We start from the raw sequence: 15,442 nt of genomic DNA on the forward strand, positions 1-15,442 counted from the left end.
AACGCGCGTTCTTGACGCGCTTTGGAGTCACCAAAAACGCGCGTTTTTGAACGCGGTTTCAGGATTTTTTTCTTCTAAACTTTAAGGATGATTCTCAACTATGTTATAAAATATATAACAAAATGATTTGATATACTATTTTGTGTTATGCAATATGTCTGTAAAAATTTCCATAAACTGGTTTTCCCATTAAACACAGTGTATCTATATACTGTATCTAATTTGCATATTAATGTGTTGCTGTTGGGACAGCATGTTGAAAAAAGAATTGTCATAATGGGAGTAATAATTGGCCAGATGTTCATAACAATATATAATATTTCATAAGAAAATGTATATATATAATTTATTTTCCTATTCAATTGTTATGTCTCCCAAAATGCCTTTCAAAAATTGAGGATCACGTCTATTACTAATCAGCACTGCCCTGCAGGAAGAATGGCATCAAAAGTCAGTGATAGTGGTGAAGTGTGTTCTAGCCTCCATTGTGTGGCCGGCCAGCGTCTCTGCTATCCCGCTGAGCCACTGCTAATGTGAGTGCAAACAATGGCCTCCTTGAGGAAATGGAGAGAGTCCTGAGGAGAAGTGGTGTCAGTGGTCAGGGTGATAACCTGGCACCTAGCAATTACTGCCAGAGCTGCTCATTAATCTGAGAGAATCCTTTACTCGCCTACAAGCAGCTGCCACCGCTGCTTTCCCGTCCTGAAGACGCGGCTCTGGCCCGGCTGGTCATTTGTGTTCGCTCAGCAGCTCAAGGGGGACTAACTGAAGGAATGCTAAATTTGGGCTGTTTTTGAATTGGTCTCTCCGGTGTTTCTGAGGGTGGATATGTTTCTGTTACTGTTGCTATTTACTATTTATTCAGCAACCGTGGTTGTCTGGTTAAATATAAGAACAGTACTGTTCAAAAGATCATGAATATTTTCACAAAAATATTCATGATAATTAGAAATGTTTCTAAATCAGCATATGATTTCTGAAGGATCATGTGACACTGAAGACTGGAGTATTGATGCTGAAATTTCAGCTTTGCCATCACAGCAATAAATTACATTTTTTAAATATATTCAAATAGAAAACAGTTATTTTAAATTGTACAAATAGTTCACAGTATTACTGTTTTTTTTTTTTTACTGTATTTTTAACTAAATAAATACAGCCTTGGTAAGCATAAGAGACTTAACAAAATAAAAAAAAATAAAATAAAAAACATTCAAAGAAATCTCACTGACCCCAAACATTTCAACAATTGTGTACGTGCTGATAGATTTATATTAACTATTTTGATAAACTAATCACAATATAGTTTTGTCTATATTGTCATTTTGGTTCATGTACTGCATGCTTTTTTTAGTCAAGGAAAGGATATTCACAAGAGCTCTGTGAAATCACAAAAAGGCAGCAGAGGAAACAGAAAGAAGAAAAAGCAAAAAAAAAAAGCGAGTGTTCCCGAGCTCGGTTTTCCCTCAGGCTAGACTGTCCCACCAGACGACCCCCAGCATCCTCCTGACAAACGCCTGCTATCTTTCTCGCATCAATCTCGTCCGAGCGCTGATATATCGGGAAATAAATGAGAGGAGATCTCCACCTCTTCTGTCACTGCCTTAATGTGTGAGATAAGCAGCTCCATATAATTACAATCCTCCAAAATAATTGTAACAAGAGGCTAAACGCTTAGCTGTAGTTTTAATTAGCCTGTGCTTCAAATTAATAATTGCCGCTTAAATCAGAAATCAGGCCCACTGTTGTGGCGGCTGCTTCGTTCTAATAACAGTGGCACTCGTCGGCTGTTTATTACATTATTTCTCTATGGGAGGCTTTCACCGGGGGCTGCAGAGGGGGAGAGGGGTGAGAGGAGGGAGGGAGAGAGAGAGAGAGAGAGATATGCAGGCGCTCTATTTGGTTATCTTTCAAATGCAGCAAAGCTCAGCTAAGATTAAATTCATTCGCTTTTCCATGGATATCGCTGTTCATTTCCCCCCTTCGTCGGCGGTGTTGGGAAGAGGCAGAGGAGAGGTGGAGTACGAGAGAATGGAAGGAGAAAACTGCCAATGCCACATATTCCAGAATGTAATCATGCCACCAACAACATCAGCGTAATAAACCGCAGTTTAACATACGGCGTGTTGTCAACGCACGCATAAGACTGAATATATGGCCCAGAGAAATTTTGGTAATGTGTTTATGTGAAGTCTGAATATATCACTGGTGTGTTCTCAGAGGAAGGAAGGTGGGATGCATGGGAAGAGAAAATTATTGACTGTACAAAAATCAAGCAAAACAAACATTACGAAAGAGGAGATTTAATCGTGTCTTTAGGGTGTTTTCAGAGATTTTCTATGATAAAATGGCCAGTGTTATTTTAGTATTTATAGTCTGAAACATATTTTCTATTAGTTTTTTACTTGTATCTAAGCACAGCAATTTAGATTTATTTACACAAATTCAAAACTGGACACGGGAACCGAACAACCGTGCAACGAGACGTGACAATGAACAGAAGAAAACACAGGGCTTAAATACAGTGGAACAAACCATTCAAACAGGTGCAGACACTAATCTAATAATTACTAACCAAGGGAACAAACTACTGTAGTGGCAGGAAAATCGAGACTAGGTCAAAACAAAACCAAACTAAACTGAACGTGACACCATAATTCTTGTCTCTAAATACATTTTCATAAACAAACATGCAAGAAAAATATAATGCACAAGAGAATTGCATATAATAATAACCATATTATAATAAAGTAATAGTATCAGCAACTTTTATGGAGAATGTAAATGTAAAACTCAGTCTTATTCATACTTCATTTAATTAATATCTTAAATTCAGACGTTAAGTTTTGACAGGCCTGAAAGTACATTTGGTTACACTTTATTTTAAGGTGTCCTTGTTACAGTGTAATTATACATTTAATTACCGAGTAATATTAATTAACTACATGTACTTTTGGCTTTGGCTTAGGGTTACTTGCATGTGATTATGCATAATTTATTGTTTTTATAACAGTAAATACATAACAAGGACACCTCAGCGCAGCACTTTGCGTTTGGAGGGTAATGCAGTGTCAGGGGACCCAAGTGCCTGGAAGGCTCTGCCACGGACAGCTGTAAATTTGATTTATCGTCTTGTCAGGTGGCTATGTCAGGTGTGCCCAGTGCGCTGACATAAAGATAACTGACATCTTGCTGTCATTAAGGCCTGGGAAGCACCGTCAATCTCTCGTCGCTGTATTTATTCCCACTTTTCTTTGTCACTTATTTCTTCCTCGACCCCTCAGAAGAAGCACCTGTCACCCCAAGACCAGGCCTCGTTTTTCTCGCACCATTTCATCTCCTGCCTTCTGGAATAATTTGGTGATGGATTAAATGCCGTGGCTTAAGCCGTGGGACTCCGAGGTGCGCAAAGGCCGATTGAAGCCGGACTGATTCCAGCTCTCCGGCTCGCTGTGCTATCCATCACCTCCAAGAGCTGGGAAAGTGTCCCATTAGCAGGGGTTGATGAAATATGTGTTTGAGGTATCTTGGGTTTTAGCAATGTTGACATTAGATGAAAGCGATGATTCTATCAGTGGAAAGTCAAAATAATGGGTGTTTTTAAATTGTAAAATTGAAGGGATAGTCTAAGTCATGAGTTAGAATAGCAACTATTTTGTAGCGTGTTGTATAAAATTGAGACACCCATTTAAAATGTTAACCGTGACCAAAATACCATAGATACTACAATTATTGCTAATGCTCACATTTAATTATAATGGAACTCTTTGTCATTTTGCTGTTGATTTATTTTATGTCTTGATGACATTTGTGTCTGATACTAAGTTGCTGCATTTTTACTGTTGTTGTTGTTTGTTTTGTTTTGTTTTATATTACATATCCGTGTAACAAAATTATGGAAGCCCGTTTCCGACACTGAATAAAAAATAAAAAAAGGTTACTGCGACTTTTTATCTCACAATTCTGACTTTTTTTCTCATAATTGTGTGATATAAACTCACAATTGCGAGTTATAAAGTCAGAATTGTGATTTATAAAGTCACAATTGCGAGATAAAAACTTTGCGTTTATATCTCGCAATTCTCACAATTTTATTCAGTGGCAGAAGCGGGCTTCCATGCAAAATATTACAATAGTAATAAACTAGTGTATTATTATTATTATTTATATATATACACAACATTTTTGGCTATTTTTCCCTTTTCTATTTATTTATTTTAAACACAAAAAATGTGTTAGTATTATTTGTAATATTTTTTATTGTAAACTTTTATTTATAATAATAATAATAATAATAAGTCCTAATGAGCTCTTAAGCTTTTTTTTTTTTTTTTTAAATCACATTTGAAATTAAAATGACTTTTTTATTTAATCTGAGAAATTGCCATTTATTTTTTCACTCAGAGTATGCAGCTTTACTTGGGGTGTCAAATTTTAGCACATAAATTAGGCATAAAAAGCAAGAAGCAACATAATAGCAAGAGCAAGAATCAAAGTTACAATTTCAAGATAAAATGTGACATTGTGAGATACAAAAGACACATTTAACCTTTTTTAATTTCTTTTTTTGTAATGTTTTATATTCCACCATTCTATGAGTTAATCAGGCTTCCAACCTTCCAAATCCCTCACCCTAAATTTGATGTCGTTAGCAAGCTAATTTGTTTTTAAGGGACAGCATGTATCCTTCACTGAGTGAGTGAACGACTGAACAAATGACCAGACGAGTACTGAGACATCCTCATACATGTACGCAATAACATAAAATAAAAATTCACCATTTCTATCACTCCGTTGTTCCTCCTCAGGGACCGATGCTAATGCTACAGCTAGTGGCTGTGGTGTTGTGTTCCTGAGGGAGGTCTGCGTTAAGCTGGGGCCATTCTGCATTATGATAACGATAGAACCGAGTCTACAGGTAAAAATGCGAGGCTGACAGAGTCCCTCAGAGGGCGACGCTTGGGTTTTCATTTGTGAAATCATTTACTCCACACGCCGAATTGGGGATTGTCAACTACCGCAGTATGACATCTGCCTTTGTTTAAAACAAGCTTGATTTTCCTGTAACAATCCCCCAGACTGATTGCCGTATGAGGTCCTTCAAATCTAAATAAACGCTCCCCGAGGCTCCAGCCCTTCTTACAGCGTTTCAAACAGAGCTGCCTCTTCCTGGCAGTCTCCTGTCTGTTTCTGCAAAGCATCTGTGCACCAATCCAGTTACTTTATCTCATCCGCCACGCTCTCCTCATCTGCTTAGTGTCAGCTCGGGCCTATTAGACAAGATAAGGGCTTCCCTTGAATCTCTTACAGGCAGGGTTTTTTGCCGTCGATTTCTCGCATGCCAACTCGAATCACACTCTTACTCTCTATCGTTCTTTCTCTCTCGTTTCCCGCAGTCATTACGAGCAGGACCGCTCGGCGCTGAAGAAGAAGGAGTGGGAGCGAAGGACACAGGAAGTGCAGCAGGATGAAGACTTGTTCTCGACCGGATTTAATCTGTTTGGTGAGCCGTACAAGGTAAGGGTTTTGCCAGAAGGCCCAATCAGAGCACACACACACACACACACACACACATCATCTGACGCAGGGCATCGCTCCAGCTAAAGGATGCTGAGTTGCTCTCTTTACATCCAATATTTACTCAACTCTTGCCTCCCCTCGGGTTCAGCTGGAATTGGTTTGAAGGAATGCTTACGATCAGGGTTATGTAATTCTTTAGATGCCTGAATAAAATATTACTTTTAGGATTAAATCTAGGATGTAAAGGGTCTATATCAAGTTATATCTAAAACTGGATATAGGCATTTCAAAAATGACTATGCTACATTTTAAAGGGATAGTTCACCCAAAAATGAAAATTCTTTCATTAATTACTCACCCTCATGTCATTCCAAACTCGTTAGACATTTGTTCATCTTCAGAACACAAATTAAGATATTTTGATTAAAACCGAGAGCAACTACCACATCCAATGCCCAGAAAGGTAGTAATTACATTGTTAAAATAGTCAATTTGACATCAGTGACATCAACCTTCATTTTATGAAGCTACGAGAATACTTTTTGTGCACAAAGAAAACAAAAATGATGACTTTATTAAGCTTAATTTAAGGTTGAGCCACTGATGTCATGGACTATTTTAATGATGTCCATACTACCTTTTTGGGCCTTGAACGTGTAAGTTGCTTTACAGTCTATGCTGGGCATTATAAAAAATATCTTATTTTGTGTTCTGAAGATGAACGAAGATCTTACGGGTTTGGAACGACATGAGAGTGAGTAGTTAATGACAGAATTTTCATTTTTGGGTGAACTATCCCTTTAAAGTCAACGTGAAATGGTATTCAATTTGACTTTCATATTACTAGTTTATATTGTCAACGAAAATCTTTGTTAACATGTTTTTATGTTTACATTCAACACAATCTCTCACTTAATCTACAATGAATGACACTCATGTATAGTCATACACACATACATATAAAAAATAAATGGAAATAAAATAAAATATGAAATGCATCTATCCATTTGACATCCATTAAGGGTTTAACAGAGATATTCAAATAACAATTAATATAAATATATATGAAAATTGCTCTTTTTTATTATTTAACAAAATATTGGCTACATTGAAAGAGAAAGTGTACTTCTACATAAAAAAACTAGGGTTTAAAACAGATATTTAATCAATAACAAGGCATTATTTAGAACAATGAAGTGCCAGACCTTAAAAATAAAAGTAGTAATTAAGTAGATATTGTTAAATAACAAAATGACATGACAAAATTAATATAAATATATATAACAATTGTTCTTTATTATTATTTAACAATTAAACATTGGCTACATTGAAAGGGTACTTATACAAAAATACAAAAAAATATAAATAAATAAACGTTCAACTATTTTGCTTGGATTGTGAAAAGTTGGCATTACACACCCCAAATGGAGCCTGAATGGGAATTTGCGGTTAATTAAGAAAGGGGTGAACATTTCTTCCAGGCAATCAGGCTGTATTTATTTAAGCTTGTGCCTGCTGTGATTCAAAACAGTTACCCAGACACGGAGGTGAAATATCAAATTCACACTCAAGAACATACCCAAATCGTCACATTGATCTTTATATACTAGCATTGCCATAATAACCTTTATTACATTAACATAACTACAGTATTGAAACTGTTAACAAGAAATGCCATACCTAAACTACAGTGTTTAAACAGCTATTTGGCATTGATTTCCCTCTACGGATGGCCTAGGTGACATCAGTCGAAAAGAAACGTAGTACACTTTTCTGGATTATGAAAACAAACAGGAACATTGTACAAAGTTGAACTGTGGAGAGAAAGACCTGGAATGTGTATAAAAGAAGTAAACAGGGTTTCCGAACAGTTGAACAGCAGCAGAATAAAACACCCGCACTAAGATGCACTAGCACTTTGGTATATGTCACCACTCAAGGAACATCACTTTCATTGTGTCAATAAGCATCAAGATCGCCCTTCCAGCCTCAGGTAGCTTATCTGTTTCCTTAGCCAGCTGTTAGCAAGGGCCGAGACAGACCATCTCAGAGAGTGAAGCACTGTAATTACGGCCATCCCGAGGTCCTCAGGGGCCAGAGAGCAGGATCAGTCAGAGCCTTTCACCCCGGAGCGTCATTACGACGGGAAAGCCTGGATGAGGATGATCTAACTGTCACTCAGCACTTACTCATGCCTTAATTGTTGCATCTGTGTCGTCAGACGATACTGTCATGTAAACAGTTATGACGGCATGAGTCGTGACAGGTTATGATAACATTTTACAGCTTTGGTTTTGATCCAGAACTGGGATTTTCTGTCTTTTAATAGCAAGTTTTCACTTGAGCGTGGCTTGAAGGCTTCTTCTGGTTTGAGTGACAGCGTCGCTTAGAGTTTGGCAGTTGAAGGGCCGCAATATTTTCCCCGCGAAAGCTGTGATTGAGGGTTATTTTAGCTCGATCGACTTGAATATACTGTGGAATAAAGCATATGTCAGCTTGTATATTTTAGTTCTGTCAGAAGATCTGTGATAATGCAGATATGTAAAGTGATTTATGAGCTCGATTTACCATCGGGAACATCCTAGTTTAGTTTACGAGAAGAGCTAATTCCCTCATAAATGGTGTTCAAACATGATGGTGTGCCTGTAAACTGGAGCTTTGAAGCAAGGAATGCCTTTTTTTGTAGAAGAAGGGCCTGAAATGTGTCTGTTGCTTCCCACAGAGCAGCAGGAGAAAGATGTAGTGCTGCCTTCTTTTTTTCAAGGGCTAATTACAGTTCTCCTAAGACAAGGCACGCTCTCCCCCTCCTTTTGCTTTCGCATTTATTTTTTTTCTCCTTAACTTCATATCTGCATTCTCTCTCTCTCTCTCTCTCTTTCTCTAATCAGCTCTACACATGCCATTTATCTTCATCTGGTCCAGACCTCTTCCTCTTAGCCTCTGAAATTAGTTGCCTCAACATCAGAGCTCTCTGCTAAAAAAACTACTTCAGCCTCACATATATAAAGCTAAAACTGGGTCGCTGCTGACGTCGAGGCGAAGCTGCGAGCGGAAGAGTTTTAATGTGAGAATCATTGGTCTCTGAAATACTTATAGGGTGACATCAGGTGAAGGGTACATTTGTTGCTTCTTTTGCTTTATTTATATAGCGTTTGTAATAATGAAAATGGTCCCAAAGCAGCTTTACGGGTGCTGAGACTAAATCCCCAGTGAGGAAGAGCAAGGTGTTTGTGATAATGAAAAACTCTCTAAGTAAGGACGGCGATTGGCTACAAGGTGAACGTGTCAGTCTACGGTCACTCAAGAAGAAAAACTTCATAAAGCCTTCTGTCATAAATCCAAGGTCTCTATTTTGTAATCTTTTTGATATTTGTCCAAGAAACTACAGTGCCGCCAAACGTTTTTTGGACAATTAATACACATTTAAATCTAATTTCTTGTCAATTTTCAGTTGTCCATGTATATACACTATCCATCAGAAATTTGATTTTTTTAATGTCTTTGAAACAATGATTTCTGAAAGATCATGTGACACTGAAGACTGGAGTAATTATGCTGAAAATTCAGCTTTGCATCACAGAAATAAATTACATTTTACAATACATTCACATAGAAAACATTTTTTTTATATTTTACAATATTACAATTTGAATGTGTATTGTATTTTTGGTCATATAAATAAAAAGGTTTTTGGACAGTTAAGACACATTTAAATCTCATTTCTTGACAGTTTACAGTTGTCCATGTATATACACTATTGGTCATAAATTTGAAATAATTAAAAATTTTTATGTTTTCGAAAGTCTCTTATACTCACCAAGGCTGCATTTATTTGATTAAAAATACAGTACCAAAAAAAAATAAAAAATAGAAAAAAAAATATATATATTATTTAATTTTAAAATAATTATTTCATTTATTATTTCATTTTTAAAAAATATTTAAAAGTATAAGAAAATAAATAATTTAATCAGCAAGGGCACATTAAATTGATCAATAAAGACAACACAAGATTTGTATTTCAAATAAATGCTGTTCTTTTGAACTTTCTCTTTCTCAAAGAATCCTGAAAAAATTAATCAATCAATCAATCAATCATCAAGTATGAATGTTAATGAATGTAATTAAACCAATACCACTTGTTTGCGGCACTGCAGTGCAAAAACCTCGCGATTGAGCCTTGAGAACAAACCAGGAGTCTTGAGTAAGTAATTGTAATTCTTGTCAGCACAAACATGCCTCCTTTTTGTGTAAATTAGGCTTATTATAGATTTATTCACCAAACACAGTGCTATGTGCTTGGTGCAATTAATGTCGCATTATTAGGAAAGCAGGGGGTAAAATAACTTCCATTGAAAAGAAATGTTTGTTTAAATTTTCTATTGATCATGGCAGTTATTCATTAAATGATGGAGAGCAGCATTATAAACAGGCATATATCCAGACGTGGGGTGTAGTGTGCACACTTGCAGCATTTTAAAGAGCTGATTCGGGTGATCGCAATGGTGCTGGATTGTGTGCTCTGTAATCTAGCACTGCAAGATGGGGAATTGTGCCGTGAAAATTGCATTCGACACTAATTTTGTGGGCGCGTGTGCGCCATTACCTGATTTGTGTAATTCCTTTAGTGAATCGGGCACAAAAACAACAGACAGCACATGCAAATTAACAGCACAATCAATGGCAACAATTCATTCTTACTGAATTCCCCCATTGTCTCAGTTCACTAGTGCACTGGACAAGGACTGAGCCATTTCTAGAGCTGTCCAGTGCACTGAAATGCTCATTCCTTTTCCATTCCATTTTTTATTTTTTTTTGTTAAAAAAATAGTAGATACATCAATTGATGATAGTTAAGTATATAATGTGATTTGTATCTGTGCATACATATTGCATGTATTATTTATGCATTTATTTATATATTAAGTGTTATTTGAATATTATTTCTATACTAATATTGTATTTAGTAATATTTTCTGGTTTGACTTGTATTTTTATTATGTGCTACTGTTATTTTTATTTTATTATTTCTACTTCAACTTTTATTTCAGTTTTAGTCATTTAGGACTTACATTTTTAATTATTATTATTATTGTTTAATATTGAGTTTAAATTAAATTTTAAGTTTATTTGTAAATGTATACATTTATAAATAATTTTTAATGTAATATTTATATTTTTTAATTGTAAATTATATTTTATTTTTCTTTATTTCAATTAATGAAAAATATATTTAAAAAAAAGGTTTAGTGTTTTAACAATAACAATGCTATTTATTAATTTATAGTAATATATGTATGCATGATATGATAAAATTTACAAAAACCATTTGACTCTAAATAGAATATAATGAAAATGGTATTAAACTGCATTTTATTTTAAATTGCATTGACTCCAGGTTGTTAATAGTCTTTTGCAAAAAGAAGGAGAAAAAACAAAAACACTCTGAAAAGAGAAATGGGGGGGGGGGGGGGTACTAATTTGCATATGTCATTTGATGTGATATTTTCTTATTTAATTCAATGAAAAAATCATAGATATTTAATTAAAGCACATTTATTCAAAATTTTGGAGGCACTGTACATGAGCACTGTACGGGGAAAAAATGCACACTTGATCAATGGAGGCTCAAACCATTTCTGAGTGAGTTTGCATAGAGAATGTAATTGTTCCTGGCCAACAGGATTGTGCTGTACCAGCATTTCTCGCTGAAGCTGTGCGGTTGCATCACTCTCCTGAATGATGTGCTGTGCTTTGAACCTGACTCCATTCAGCGAGCCACACTGTGTCCTGTCAAATGTGAGAGGGATTTGGAGCTCAAAGCGGCCGCTGAAGTGGAGCACAATGAAGGATCCAGACAGGAGCTCTGTGAGAGCATCTTGCCACCGAAGACGCTGCAGTGTTTGAAAGATTAACAAGAAAAGCTCTATGTGAATATGAGTATGCCCTCAAAATGTGAACAAAAGTTAAAGGTGCCATATGTAATAAGGCATAATAATACCATAATATATTTGCAGATATTTAGAAAACCTGCTAAGTTAACATATTCGTATCTTCAAAAAATAATGCTACAGCAGTAATTCTGCTTTGAAATGTTTTGTTTTGGTCTGTGTGACTCCGCCCACTGCCAATTTACCAACCCGAGCTCACGGCAATTCGTGCATATTTTACGAGGTGGCTAATTCATACGAATCCGTACAACCTCACTCATACAAATTCATACGATTTTTGCTAAATTTGATGTATTTTGCGAGTTGCACAATTCGTATGAATTCGTACGGTTGACCTACACCTAACCCCGCCCCTAAACCTAACCGTCACTGGGGTCTAGATAAATTTAACAAAATCGTACACGTGAGGTTGTACGAATTCATACGAATTAGCCACCTCGTAAAATATGTACGAATTGGTCGTGAGATAGCATTGAATTTACCCAATATTATTTCGACTCCCCGTGTTGCCAGCTAGCAGATAACACAGTGTATTGTAACCATGAAAGTGAACAAAAGAACTGGGACATAGATTACGAATTCTACCAAAACTAAAAAGCCTCAACATCGATTTAAAAATGTATATGAGCAAAGGCATAATAAAACACGGATAAATCAACTCATCAACTTACAGTATAAGGCTCATCACCTTCCATTGTCAATTCGTGGCCACCCTGGTTAGAGAAGTCGCCTAATGGTTAGAGAGTTGGCCTCGTAATCCAAAGGTTGCGGGTTCGAGTCTCGGGCCGGCAGGGATTGTAGGTGGGGGGAGTGAATGTCCAGCGCTCTCTCCACCCTCAATACCACGACTGAGGTGCCCTTGAGCAAGGCACCGAACCCACAACTGCTCCCCGGGCGCCGCAGCATAAATGGCTGCCCACTGCTCCGGGTGTGTGTCCACGGTGTGTGTGTGTTCACTGCTGTGTGTGTGATGGATGGGGTAAATGCAGAGCACGAATTCCGAGTATGGGTCACCGTACTTGGCAGTGTGTCACTTCACTTCAATTGTGCTCGTTCCTGTTGCAGATTCTCAATCTGACAACCCACGTGAGAAAAAAATGGACTGCAATACTAATTTCAACCACTAGCTGTCAATATTACATACCGCACCTCTAAATATTTCCCTCAAAAACGGTGTAATTGTAATTGCGCTACATATTTAACAACCTTACTGTGTCGCAAGTCAATATGAACCTTCCTCTTCTTGAGAGCTAGGACATGAGCGCTTCGTTTTTTTTTCCCTTTGCCGCCCTCCACCCCCCAACCACTCATCTAAGGCTGCTATTAGCTAATCCCCCTAAATCCTGTTTAATGGAACTGTGCCGTTAACAGCTATTTGGGACTAATTTACTGGTTCCCAGATCGCTTGGCACCTTCAAAGCAGTTCCAGTGGTACTAGCGCCGTAGCTCAAGTGCCCCCAACGCCCCCGGTGCTTGTTTCCCACATCAACCCCTCCCCCCCAGTGTCCCTTCATGGCCTTTCACTCCTGTTGGACATGCTTTCTCCGTGTAAGGCTGTTTTTAAAAGCTTACAGCCAGCCAAGGTCAGAAATCTGGAGCGACTCCAAGAGTTTTCTACCATCCCAGTCACAGGGAGACTTTTCTCTTCTTCTTTTTTTTTGCCCCAAAGCAAATATTCCCAAATTACCCTCTACCACAAGCAACTCGCTGAGTCAAATGCACTAAATGGACAAACAGACGTCTACCTGTGCATGTTCGCACAATGCCTTGTTTCTATTACCTACCAAGGTGTTTTGTGATGAGATCTGCATTGCGTAGAACGGTTAGCACGTCTGAATTGAATAAAATCAGTCTAATGCTCAGTCTCAGGAGTGATTTGAAGTTGTTGTGCTCGAGTGTGTATTTAGCTCGACTCTGTGGGAATTGTTGTTATGGCTGCCTTGTTTTTGCCACCAGGTTCACTTGGCGACAATGTTTTTTCTGTTCCTAGTTAAGGAGTGAATGCAGTACAAAAACACATTGAACTTCGTCATCATCAATTAAGTCTGCCTTTAATGCTTGTGTTCTTGTGGATGGTTTATATTAAGAGATGCAACAACCGTTAAAGATGCTAAAGTCAATATGAAACAGAAATTGCTACCAATTTTACTTCTAAAATGTGAAAAAGTAAATAGTGTAGATGTTTAAAAGACAGCTCACACAGAAGTCACTTTTAAGCCAAGCAGTTTTTATGTTGGTCGATGCACTGAATTTGCTGGACCAACTTAAATACAAGTTAAAGGAACTTTTCAGCCCTCATGCACAACTCAAAAATGTATGTGGATTCCTTTTGAATTGAATAGATTTTCCCAATTAAAATTTGCAGAGTGACAGTAAATGTCAGCTTTACTATGACATTATTCAGAAGGGAAAGTTGTTTTCTTTATTATGAAGACAGGCATTGGGCCTCATTCATTAATCATTTAATATTGTCTGTTCCTAATTAACGAATGCAGTACAAAAACACAATGAACTTTGTTATCATCAATGAGCATGTCTGCTTTAATGCTTGTATTGTTATGTTCATATTAGAGGATGCAACAACCTTTGTGGACATTGAAGCCTTGATTTTATCCATCAGGAATTGATTAGATGATGAAAAGTGGTCTCTATATAACAGATGGTTGAAGAATACACATGAACAAAATTTCAGTGGAATTTCATGAGCAAAAAAAAACTTACGTTGTCAATTGTAAAATTGTGTAGCTATTTAAAATCAAAACAAAAGCCAGTTTTAAACCAAGCAGCTTTGACCAACTTGAACACAAAATCTGTGTGAAGAACTTGTGCGAAACTCCAAATTGCACAGATTCCCAGGATTTCACCTGAAATTCTGCTGAGCAACGGTAAATGTGACTTGTTAACTAATAATGTCATACTTTTTGCGCAAAATATGTGTCCTCATGCTAAATTCCTTAGGTTTATGAATCCAAATTATTCTAAATGAGGGAATATTTTGAAAAAAAAAAAAAAAACCCGGCCAAACCACAAGCATTCCCCCCCCCCCCCCCCCCCCCCCCCCCCACACACACACACAAATAAATGAGCTTGGTTCCGTTTTAATTTTAAGTTGACTCCAAGTTATTTCTGGAGCTATTTCCCATCAGAAGAGCTTAAGGTAATTTCTTGGTGGAATTTCACCATGCACATTCGTTCTTGTTCTCCTTTCCACTGCAACCAATCTTCTATTGATTTTAAATGATGTGTAGTCTGAGTTTTCTCTTTTGACTTTGCATCGATCCTTCATCCGAAGCATTAATGGCTCTGTAGACCACTGCTGTTTGCTGTTCCTGTCTTTGTTTGATCCAGACAGGATACACGTACTGGCAAAGAAATATCGAATTATCGCAAAGACGTTTCCCTGACAGTACCGTCCTTCAGAGTTAGTAATATGTGCTGTGTGGGTTTAGTTTTTGAGTGCTGCTGAGGTTTCGATGCTGTTTGACTGAGATCTGGAGGTATTGCCACCTTCATTACCATCGCAGTTGTTGGTTTTCTGGCCAGGGGGCAAAAGCCCTGAGTGCTCGCAGCAGATGAGCACAAGGTCCTTTTGTAAACACTGCCAATGTCTTGTCAAGGATACACAGCACACACAGACACACACACTCGTGCATCATGTCAAAAAAAGACTGCAGTCTATTTAAAGTAGTTAAACTACAGTGTGTTAGATGTTGTACTTTTTTTCTATATTAGTGTAATATGCAGGGTCAACTATAAGTAACTGTACAGGCTAGATCTGGTCCTTCTTCATTTTATGAAAAAGTACAGTAAGCAGAAAAAGCATATATGTATAGTCTAGCTTTCATTTTCTTTTCTTTTTTTTCTTTTCCCTTTTTTTGATAAATGCCAGGGGATTTTAATGACACAAAACTAAATTAGTTTTTAATTAAATAGTATAATTCTTATTTTATACTGTCTCTATAAATGTGTTT

The 15,442-nt window shown here is 37.1% G+C and overlaps 1 protein-coding gene across 1 annotated transcript in view; it reads left to right on the forward strand.

Moving 5' to 3' along the window:
- The window catches only part of LOC306853255 (AF4/FMR2 family member 2-like), a 209,295-nt gene that overhangs the window by 45,959 nt on the left and 147,894 nt on the right, over positions 1-15,442 (forward strand). The window contains exon 2 of the mRNA XM_079390520.1: positions 5,397-5,517. Within this exon, the coding sequence (XP_079246646.1) occupies positions 5,397-5,517 (121 nt within the window). The remainder of the gene's footprint in view (positions 1-5,396; positions 5,518-15,442) is intronic.

This window comes from Barbus barbus (genome assembly GCF_936440315.1).
Source record: "Barbus barbus genome assembly, chromosome: 33".
In the NCBI taxonomy this organism is placed as follows: Eukaryota; Metazoa; Chordata; class Actinopteri; order Cypriniformes; family Cyprinidae; genus Barbus; species Barbus barbus.